An 11,856-nucleotide genomic window follows, 5' to 3' on the forward strand; every position below is an offset into this window, starting at 1 on the left:
AGACGAAGAACGAGTTGTGTATCTCAATCTCGCTTGCTCATTTCTGTGTAACATTACAATCTTATTTCATTTTTAGCACATGCGGAATTATTGGGGGGGGGCAAAACGATATGTTTGTCCCCCAATATTTTCATTGGTTGGGCGATCACCCCCAGCCCCCCCCCCCCCCCCATAATCGATGCCTCTGCACATTCGTTCCGATTCCGGTCTACATTTGGGTCGTCATTTGGGATGTATTCAGATGACATTCGGAGTATTCTGGGCAGATTCGGACCTATCCGTATCATTACAGGGTAACGGTCCGAGCTTGGCACATTCGTTCTGATTCTGGTCAACATTTGGGTCGTCATTCGGCTGTAATCGTAGCAATCGGGTGATATTTGGCTAAATTCTGGTCAATATTCAGGTGGCATTCGGCTTTATTCGGGATGTCCAAAATTGACTTCGGGTCAATTCTTGGCGATTCTGCGCTGAAGTGGGACCTATTTAGGACGAATTCGTCTCTATTCGGGGAGCTCCCCGAATAGAGACGAAAAAGTTCCGAATCAGGCCGTATTCAGGCAGAATCGGGCCGAATCTATTTGGAAAAAAATCGGTTCTGTAGCCCTAGCTTTACATAATGCCGAGAATGTAGGTCATATGACAGGCGGGTTGTCTGACTCATGGACACTCGGATTCGTGGATTGTCGGACTCATTGGTGTCGCGTGTCGTGGTCTGTACTAAAAAAAAAAGAAAGAAAAAAAAACACACACACACACAACCGTGCATGCCGGTACGAGATTCAAAGTATAAAAAAATCATTAACTATTAAATTGTGATTTTATTTGCATGTTCACCCTCCCCCCCCCCCTCCTTCAAATTCGTTCTTGCCTCTTTTAAAAGGGTGAACGAAAATGAAAACATCTTGGAATCTGTTAATGACTTTTGTTCATTTTTAAAGCTAGGGTTAACATATTTTAGTGGATCCCTCCATTTTCTCAGAATTTTATTTTATAATGGTTATGACATTTTGCTTATATATATATTACTATGTTTTGTTATACTTCTAATTTAGATACATATCATATACTGTACATACCTGAATTTATTTTGTCTTTATGTAACTATTTTGACCTCTTACTTTGTTCTGTTGAAAATGAAATAAATAAAATTGAATTGAATATACCAGAACCAAATCAGCTGCGAATTCATCCGAATCCACGTATTCGGCTGGTTTCGGGATTATTCTGTTGTCCCTCTGCTAATGCGAGGAAATTCGGGAGGGATTCGGGAACATTCGAATCCACCGAGACCATCTGAATCTGGTCGTATTGAGGCAGATTCGGTCCGAATTCATTCGGAAGAATTCAGATTTGGTGGAATCCTAGCATAATGCTTTGTGATAAGAATGGGAGTAACCCAGTCAGTATGTTTTCGAGGTCTTATTATGGGTTAGTGTTTGAAATCTGGAATTCCCCAGGTTTGAATACACAATGAATTATCAGTCACCCTGTGGGGGAAAATCCACACAATTGATTCTGACTACCATGACTACGTAAAGTTAGTACCGTGTGCATGGCCTAATCTTCCTTCAGAAAGAGCAAAAAAAATATCTCGAGAACTAATCGAACATTCATTAGTGAAATCTTCACACCGGAACTCGCCAGAGACAATGGACAATCATCAAGATCTCAAATCGATGTACGTAAAGCTTGTAGAGAGCCTCAAGTGTGCTATCTGCCAAGGAATACTTAAAGACGCCAGGGATCTAGAATGTGGCCATACATTTTGCAACGCATGCCTAGGAGAGCATGTAGCTTTAGAAGGTATGTAGGCCTTTCAATCTTCAAAAGTTTATTTATGGTATTGACATGAGGATGAAAGTTAAGACGTGAACTATAGTGCACTTTAACTTACCAGAGCTGGGGCGATTGATGGGGTCGCAAATTTAAATGGGGTCGACCTTGTCGTTATGTCCCTCCTTTTTCCGGAACTATATTTCCGAGGTAGCGTAGATTTTTCTTTAGTACTATAAGTAATTTCGTAGTGACAATGTCATACTGTTTACCTCCCAAATAAAAGCTCTAAATCACCTTCATGAAGGAGAGCATGCAGCGACCATCCGAGGAATTTCGCTACAATTCATTTGGCACAAAATTCCTATGACCCCCAAATCAGACACAAGTATTGTCCTACCATGTGCCGTAGTACTATGAATACCATGCCTTCTTGTGTTTAAGCACCCCCTCACCCCCCCCCAAAAAAAAAAGAGGGGATGAAAAGCGTCTCTTTCTAATTCACCGTTTTGTGAAACACAAGGCTCGCTTGCAGTGTGTTTCGGAAAAAAGGGGAGCGAGAAAAAATTCTACTCCTAATATTAATAGGTTTGGGTGTTTCTTGGGAGAGGGGTCTGGTTATACCTCAGTCACAATTATTGCTCAACGACGGCCATACGCTGAGTGAAAAACAGCTGTTTTATTCATTTTTGTTCAAAACACCAATATGTCATTGGTACGAAAAAATGTTAAAAAGGTTTGTTTTCGACTCACCGTACGGCCGCATTAGAGCAAATGTGACTGAGGTATTCTCGCTATATTTTAATTTGTCGTCATCATCATTCAACCGGTGCTTTATTACAAAGGTTGGACATCTAACATCCAATGCTCTGTCTGCAAGGAGAAGACACCTATCCCTTCAGACGGTGTAAACGCTCTGAAACAGAACTACAGACTCAACTGTATCCTGGAAGAACAGGCGTCCATCTTTAAGAAAATGAAAGCTCCGGACGTCCCCGTTGCTTCAACACCGGCAACACTGCAGATCTTTGTGCGGGACCTCGAAGGCAAGGCGCAGTCCTTTCTAGTTCGTAAGTTGGACACGGTTGGCGCCCTCAAGCGACAGGTCGAGAAAAAAATTGGAATTCCACCCGATGTTCAGCGTTTGTTTTTCCAGAGCAAACGGCTAGAAGGCTCGACCACTTTGGAAGAGTGTGGCATAGAGCTACATTCCTTCATCGAGCTTGCCCTTCCTCTTAAAGGGGGAAAGTGATCCTATGAGCAATGCATAGGTCACTGGATAGTCTAACGTAAATCATTAGGTAGACCTGATTTTTTTTCTCAATATAAAAACTGTGAATTTTCCTATACCCACCAATTTTTTTTTCTGTTATACGCTGTCCCATAATATTCCCCGTTAAAAATCTGGATCAAACTGGCGAATAGCTGAAACTGTTATAGCTGAGCCAGGGGCGGATCAGAGGGGAAGGGCTGAGGGGGCCTTGTTATATTTCCCGACCATTTTTTTTTCATTTGCTTGTCAATATCATTATTTTTGTTATTATACCTTTTCTTCGGGGGGGGGGGACAAATTGCCTCTGAGGTGGCTACCTTGGAACTTTTTTTCTCGGCAGAAATTTTGTGTTAACCACTGCACACCTCCAGCCTTCATTCCCTCTCCCCATCCCGATACCAGCCAAGTCTGCTTCCACCCTGGTCAGGAGTCTTTTTGGTCTCAATACCAAGTCTTGTTAATCATGTTAATGTCCGACTTGGAGGGGAAGGGGGGGGGGGTATTCAGACATGATCAAGGATGTTTCAGACTTGAGGGGACCTTTGATGATATCGAGCATGGTTGGTAGCAGACCCTACCCCAACCAACTATACAGTGCATCCCATTAAAAAAGGAAACCCGTTTCAAGAGATAGATTTCACAATTATTAAATGGGTTTTTACTGTAAATTTGATACTTTTTGCAAGAGTAGAATCTCGATCTTTTCTCATTTTGAAACCAACAGTTAGCAAAAATCGTTCACGCCTGGCAGATTGCAAACAATAAAACTTGAGGCATATCAGAAGCAAGTTGCACAAAAACTTATAATCTGAATCCACTCTCATTTCAGGGATCAGTGAGAGAAGCTTGAAAAAAAGAGAATATAAAAGAGATGCTAGTGAGCTAATCGTCGACATGGTCGAGTATGCACAGTCGTATCACGAACCAATCTTGTGATATTTTGTGCAACCTGGTTTTGACATTAAAATTTCAAACTCGTCTTGCTCATTCATGCATGATGTGTTAGTCTAATATTAAGTATCAAAATATAAAGGAATACTTGAATTATAATGTTAGAATGAAATATCATAATTAATTTGCCTTTGAATTAAAAAGACATGGGAATCCCGGTTTCCTTTTTTTCTTGAACGCACTGTATTTTATGGCATCAGCTGCCTACAATATACATTGTCTTGCACTCCTCATCCTATTTTGCCAGTAAAAAGTGCTCATCTTTTCATTGTTGTAAGTAGACTTCGTAATATTTGGTCGTAAGATATGTAGACCTATATACTATTTAGGATTATGTAGTACTTTTGTGACCATCACATCTTTCATCCACACGTATTAACCATTTTGAACAAAATTTTCGTTTTAGCTGAAGTCCTTTGTCCATTCAAGGACTTTTCTCTTTGTCTTTGTTTAATCAGTAGATCATGTGTTCTTTTTATAGAAGGGCATGTAATACAGATTTTTAAAGAATACAACATGCATGGATAAAGAGTTTGTATCACCATAAGAAAAAGCAAAAATAGATATGTGGGCTTATTTTATAGTCCATCAAAGGGAAAGTTGTTCACATGTGACATCACACATCCTTGTCGCATTGCCAATAGGAGGATCTTCATAGCATTAGTGATTGCAATATTCAAAAGCTCATTGCAATATTCAAAAACTTTCTCATTACTTGTCAGATTGTTCTCAAACTTTCTTTGTTCTTATATTTGATTTTTCTATTTTGACACAAGCCTACTTGTTCCAAAGGTTTTATTCCTCTTTAATGCCTAATTAAAGGCCACGTCTGCTCCTAGTTTTGATTTGGATGAAAAGAAACTAATCCAACCATTTAAACCAAAATAATATCGCTTGACATTTTCTCAAAATCGAATGGAAAATAAGGATGTTATGGTAATTCAAAGCCCTTCAAAGTTTGCATAATTTAAAGAAAAAATATGCGTTATAGTAATTGTATCCAAAATGAGAGAAGTTAAGGGAACCAATGACATCACATATTTACTTTGTCTTTTAGATTTAATCGAGTTAAACGTGTATCATTTTATATTCTGTAAAAAAAATCAATATTTGACTTCTCGAATATGCAACACTGATTGAAACTTGTTCTAAAAGATGATTTTTGATTTTCTAAATAATAAAATTGGTATCTTACAGAAAAAATACATAAACTTGTTAATTTACTTTAAGAGAATGCAGAGCTAAAGGGGTTATGGCAGAGAACACAATTAATGTGAAGTGAAGGATGATACGAACCATGCAAGATCAGAATAAATTATTAGTCAGTGCAAATGAGCCACAAAAAATGTGGTGAAAATTTTTAAAAGGCTGTGAGCGAGCGAAGTGACCAAGCAAAACATTAATCGTTTCAATACACAAATCTAGGATCGTTTTTAACATAATATTGAGAAAATAACATCATACATCACCCTTTTCCTTCCCTTATCTCCTTTTTTTTCTTGATCGTAAAACACTAGTGTTAGACATGATTACAAGCGGAGACTAAGCAAATATATTAATTGAGCTGAATCGGAGAAAAGGAAACCAATGAATATATTGAACGACAGGGGCGGATCCAGCCTTCGCCAATAAGGGGGGGCCCGGAATTTTTTTCAGCCATATTTTCCCGATCGGCTGCTCGAATATGATTTTTGCCAGGATTTGTTGTTTCTTTGAAGGGGTAGTCCTAATAGTCACTTTTTAGCTTTATTCTTATGAAACATAAATGTATAATACCATAACCCTTATTTATATAATGCGAGCGCGAAGCGCGAGCTAAATCTTTTGGAAACTTATGTACTTTTTCCTAAAATTTTGAACATTCTGGGAAATGTTTGTTTTCCTGAAAAAAAAAATGTGTATGCAAGTTAATAATTACTACGAACGTAAAGAGTGAGCAGAAATGAAGTGATGGAAAAGATACTGTTAAATACTTGCTTGCAATTAGCCATGAAGACGTTACACATTTAAAAACATCAAATAATGCGAGCGCGAGCCGAAATTTTTTGACATTTTTACCTAAGGAATGGAAATTCTTAGCACGTTTTGTGACTTAACAGAATAGGTATATAATTAAACATGCGAGCACGAAGCGTGAGCAAAAAAAATCGAGATTTAGACCTACTGAACAAGACACTCTATTCAATTAGTAGTAAGTGGGGATCTTCCTTACATTAATAATGTGAGCGCAGAGCGCGAGCAGAAAATTTTTGTATACGTTTTGAACTGCTCGAAATTGTACCTGTTATGGACTGCTTGCATTTAGCCATGAAGATGTTACATATTTCAACATTCAAATATTGCGAGCGCGAAGCGCGAGCTGAAAAATTTTGACCTGTTTTACCTGAATAATGGAAATGCTAAGCACTTTTTGTAATCTTGGAAGGACTCTAAGTATATAAACTAAACTTTATTGATGCGAGCGCGAAGCGCGAGCGGAAAAATTCTGGACACTCTATTCATGTTTTATCATGAAAAGGATAAGTTATTTATCCGCGAGCAGACACTTTTGATTATTGTGATCTGAAACTGGACAATAATTTAAATAGAGAACAATTTGCGTATCTGAATTAACGTGTGTTTCAGATTTCGACCTAGAATTTGGGTATTCTAAGTACCTTTCTTATCATCAGATCATGAAAATCAATAAAGCGAGCGCAAAGCGCGAGCTAAAGATATATGATATTCCGATCTAACAAAGGGTCAATTTAAGCTCTGTATTGCAAACACTTTGTGGGAAAATTGTGAACTGTGATGGATCACAGTTAAAAAAGAGCTGATGTATTTTATTATTATTACTTTTAGTTTTTACATAGGACCGGGACATACTATAAGGGCATTATGTCATCATATGAAAATGATGACATATATTTATATATGTTATATTTTCCTTTACTTTGTAACTTTGTTACAATTTTGGAATGAATAAATTCGTTATCAATCAATATCAATATGATGACTATCTTCCTATTTCTCTTCCTAAGCATGAGAGCGCGAAATCTGTTAATATTATGGCCTGAAAACTGGACATTTGAAGCACTTTTGTAATTAAGAATAAGATGCATGATATCTATCAATTCGAGCAGAAATCGCAAGCCGAAATTTTTGATAAACTGTCATCAAAGTAATTTGATTTAGAATTAATATTGGGATATACACAACTCACTAATCAAAATGCTAGCGTGCAGCGCTAGCTGATATGTTTTTACATTCTGACCTAAATAGGGAACTTTTTGAGAACTTTATGGAATACCGGAAAATAATAGGTACCATGACAAATCAAATTTTGCGAGCGCGCAGTGCAAGCAGAAAACGATAATATTCAGACCATATTACAGACATTTTTACAGAGCACTTTTTTAAAATCAATTTGTAAATCAAACAAAATAATAGATTTTTCAAAAAATTATTTTCAAAGTCTTCCCCTAGCCCTCATGTTATTTTATTCAATCACGTTCCTCCTTTTACGTTTGCCTTTCTTCTTTTCTCCTCTCTTTTCCCTTCCTTTTCTTTTTTCCTTTCTTTTTCCTTTTTTTTTCTTTTTTTTGCTCCGCCAATAGGGGGGGGGGGCCGGGCCCCTCGGGCCCCCCTGGATCTGCCTATGTTGAACGAGAACAATTTTCTAGACATTTGATAGGCATCAGAGAGAGATATCACATCATAAACACATACATGGTTCATATTGAAAATTATTTTCTGCTTCTTTCGCCTCTCGAATTTTAAAAACACCAAAAAGACAAGACTTTCCACATTGTTTATGTTGTTGATTAGAATTTGTCATTTAATTCATGATATCACATTGATAATCTCTGTTACGAAAATAACCTTTACTGGTTTGACCAGAAATCTTTCATCATGTATTTAATTTCTAATCATCATAACCCGAGTCAAAGCAGGCAAAATTCATTGACTCTAATAAGGAAATATCTTCACATTTTACAAAAGGCCATGAATACCACATTATTTTTTTACGAAAATAAGGCCTATTTTCTCAACCCACCGTTCTGCTTTTTGCAATTAATATAACACCAATTACATGATTTTGGACATGTTGGATGGCACGAACAATATTATGTACAGTTCAGGTTTACCACCAAGGTTGGAATAAATTGTTATTTTGGTTCTTAAAATATTTCCCTTTCTTCCAAATCCAGTTACATTGAGATAAAATACTGTACTTCGTATAACAGGGTTTACATACATGGTTATATTTATTTATAAAATATTTTATGAATTTAAAATTACATTTTCAGGCCAGTGTATTGAATCTTCATAACTTTATTCTTAGCTTCGCAGACAGCTTTATGAAACTTACAATGTTGTTTTTGAGAGTCAAAAGGGGCCTAAGCTTTCGATCCTAGCAGAATCTTCGTCGGAGGCAAAATGACAAACATATAAAGTGGAACAACCATGATATAGACCACAAACATCCAACAGCAACACTAGAAACAAGGAGACAAAAGGGGCATTAGTGAGAAGAGATGACCAATCAGGTTAATGAAGGGGAAGAAAGAAAAGGAGTAGGCAGACACAAAGGGAAGTAGGTGTGAGTAAGGCCAAAGAAAGACCTCAAGCCAAGAGGGATTAAGATATGGAGCAGGCAACATCAAACAGGATCTGGAACAAAACAGTGATAAAGGGTATGAGGAAGAGATGAATAACAAGAGAATTAGTGAGAAGTGGGTCAAACAGGTAACAAAGAAAGGCATAAAAAACTGGTGCAAAAGAGTGGGGGAAAAAGGGAAAGAATGGGAAACAACTGAACATGTGCAAAAGACATAAGTATGTATGAAAGAGCAAAAAACAAACTAAGAGAAGAAAGTGAGTGTAAAAATAAATCTGTAAGTATAAAAGTATGTAAATATATCCAGAAAGGAATCTATGTGAATAAATATATAAATGTATATACATATGGTAGACAAAACTGATATAGTGATCCGCTGGGTGTGGGGGGAAAACAGCAGACTATATAGTAGAAAAAAAACACCTGTATATATGGAAGGGAAGCAAAATGCCTAAAGGGTAAAAGCAAATAAAGAAGCTGATGCTGTATGAGAGAGGGGGTGTATTAAGTAAACATGAAAAAGGCAAAATAAATAAGTGGTAAATCTAAGAGGTGGGTGGAGAGAAAAAATAAATAAATATATGATGATTATAATATTGCCTGAATAAGGGAGAAAAAATTGGAGCTGAGCTTGTATGAGATATGGGAGGAAAGTAGAGGAAGAAACTATAAAGGGACTAATCTAAAAAAAAGCTGAGGGAAAAAATATGTGTACACAAATGGAAAGTGGAAAAGAAGGGGTAATCAGTCGTTCCCCTCTTGGATGTTCAGGCCATGAGGTTGGATGGTGCGAAGTCGTCTCATCCAGAGCTTCTCTCTGCTAGTACGGACTGAGTCAGGACGGGTACCTAAAGATTCGATGCCCTGTAGCATCATGTCAGTGATGGAGTGGTTGGGAAGGTTAAAATGGCGGCCAACTGGAGTGTCCAGCTTTGCTGTGTTGACGGTGGATCTGTGCCCGTAGACTCGTTTCTTGAGTGTGGTCTTGGTTTCCCCTACGTATTGTACCCTACAAACTCTGCAAGTGATGAGATATACAACATTAGTGCATAGGCGGATCCAGGGGGGCCCGAGGGGCCCGGCCCCCCCCCCCCCCTATTGGCGGAGCAAAAAAAAGAAAAAGGGGAAAAGAAAGGAAAAAAGAAAAAGGGAAAAGAGAGGAGAAAAGAAGGAAGGCAAGCATAAGAGGAGGAAGATGAGTGAATAAAATAAGATAAGGGGAAGACTTGGAAATTATTTTTTTTTAATCTTTCATGTCGGGATATAAAATTTTCGCTCGCGCTTTGCGCTCGCATTGCCTTTTAGGTGATATCTTGCTCAATATGGACCTTAAAATATCAAATTCTGAAGTCAATATACAAAACATATTTCAGCTGGGAAATTGAACTTTCATTATTTTGTTTTATTTACAAATTGATTTTTTAAAAGTGTAAAAATTTATGTTTTATGGTCTGAATATTAACAATTTCTGCTTGCGCTGCGCGCTCACAAAATTTGATTTGTCAGTTACCTATTATTTTCCTGTATTCCATGAAGTTCTCAAAATATCCCTATTTAGGTCAGATTGTCAAAACGTATCAGCTAGCGCTGCACGCTTGCATTTTGATTAGTGAGTTATGTATATCTCAATATTAATTCTAAAACAAACTACTTAAAATCACCATTTGATGACAATCATAAATTTCTGCTCGCGATTTGCGCTCGCATTGATAGATTTTAAACTCATGCATCTTATGCATAATTACAAAAGTGCTTTAAATGTCCAGTTTTCAGGCCATAATATTAATAGATTTTGCGCTCTCATGCTTAGGAAGAGAAATAGGAAGATAGTCATCATTTTCTTATGACATAATGTCCTTATAGAATATCCCGGTCCTATGTCAAAACTCAAAGTAACAATAATTGAAAATATCAGCTCTGTTTTAACTGTTATCCTTTTTCACCTCACAATTTTTCCACAAAGTGCTTGCAATACAGAGCTTAAAGTGACCCCTTTTCAGATCTGAATATCATATATTTTTAGCTCGCGCTTTGCGCTCGCTTTATTGATTTTCATGGTAAAAAAAGGTATTTAGAGTACCCAAATTCTAGGTCGATATCTCAAACACACGTTTATTCAGATACGCAGCTTGTTCTCCATTTAAATAATTATCCAGTTTCAGATAACAATATAAAAAAATTGTCTGCTCGCGCTTTGTGCTCGCATTATTAATGTGTGAAAATTTCCAATAGCTTAACCTTTTCATGATTTACAAAACATGAATAGAGTGTCCAGAATTTTTCCGCTCGCGCTTCGCGCTCGCATCAATAATGTTCAGTTTTTGTCTTATCCTTTCCACGATTACAAAAAGTGCTTAAAATTTCCATTATTTCCAAGGTAGAAATGTCAAAAATTTTCAGCTCGCGCTTCGCGCTCGCAATATTTGAATGTTGAAATAAAATGTAACGTCTTCATGGCTAAGTTCAAGCAGTCCATAACAAATACGTTTTCGATCAGCTCAAAACGTATATAAAAATTTTCCGCTCGCGCTCTGCGCTCGCATTATTAATGTAAGGAAGATCCCCACTTCCTCATCCTTTTCATGATTTACAAAACTTGAATAGAGTGTCTCGTTCAGTAGGTCTAAATCACGATTTTTTTTTTGCTCACGCTTCGCGCTCGCACTAATCGTTTAGTTATATACCTATTATGTTAAGTTACAAAAGTGCTTAGAATTTCCATTCCTTAGGTAAACATGTCAAAAAATTTCAGCTCGCACTTCGCGCTCGCATTAGTTGATTTTATAAAAATATGTAACATCTTCATGGCTAACTGCAAACAGTACCTTTTCTATCAGTTCATTTCTGCTCGCGCTTCACGTTCGTAATAATTATTCAGTTGCATACTTATCTTTTTTCAGGATTGCCCAGAATGTTCAAAACTTTTAGAAAAAAGTACATAAGATTCCCCCCCAAAAAAAGCATTATATAAATAATGATTATGGTATTATATATTTATGTTTATTCATAAGAATAAAGCAAAGAAGTGACTAATAGGACTACCCCTTTAAAGAAACCAAAAATCCTGGCACATATCATATTCGAGTGGCCGATCGGGGAAAATATGGCTGAAAAAAAATTCCGGGCCCCTCCCTATTGGCGAAGGCTGGATCCGCCCCTGTTAGTGGTAGTGCATGTGATGTTACCCTTGGTCCGGTGAGAAAGGCTGGTAGAGTTGCTGGTGAGAGTGTCGCCCTCATGAATGTGTATTTCA

The 11,856-nt window shown here is 37.3% G+C and overlaps 1 protein-coding gene across 1 annotated transcript; it reads left to right on the plus strand.

Moving 5' to 3' along the window:
- The first annotated feature begins 1,601 nt into the window (after positions 1-1,601).
- On the plus strand, positions 1,602-3,974 carry LOC121415006 (tripartite motif containing 13-like). The gene is made up of 2 exons (XM_041608043.1): positions 1,602-1,806; positions 2,622-3,974. Exons 1-2 carry the CDS (start codon positions 1,653-1,655, stop codon positions 3,026-3,028), a joined length of 561 nt encoding a protein of 186 aa, XP_041463977.1. The 5' UTR covers positions 1,602-1,652; the 3' UTR covers positions 3,029-3,974.
- Positions 3,975-11,856: the final 7,882 nt, after the last annotated feature.

This window comes from Lytechinus variegatus, chromosome 5 (assembly GCF_018143015.1).
Source record: "Lytechinus variegatus isolate NC3 chromosome 5, Lvar_3.0, whole genome shotgun sequence".
NCBI classification, from domain to species: Eukaryota; Metazoa; Echinodermata; class Echinoidea; order Temnopleuroida; family Toxopneustidae; genus Lytechinus; species Lytechinus variegatus.

Excerpts from the sequence above, each read along its gene's own strand:
- LOC121415006 (XM_041608043.1), top strand. The coding sequence starts at position 1,653 with ATGGACAATCATCAAGATCTCAAATCGATGTACGTAAAGCTTGTAGAG. Across the intron at positions 1,807-2,621 it reads AGAGCATGTAGCTTTAGAAG|GTTGGACATCTAACATCCAA; the intron begins GTATGTAGGCCT and ends TTTATTACAAAG.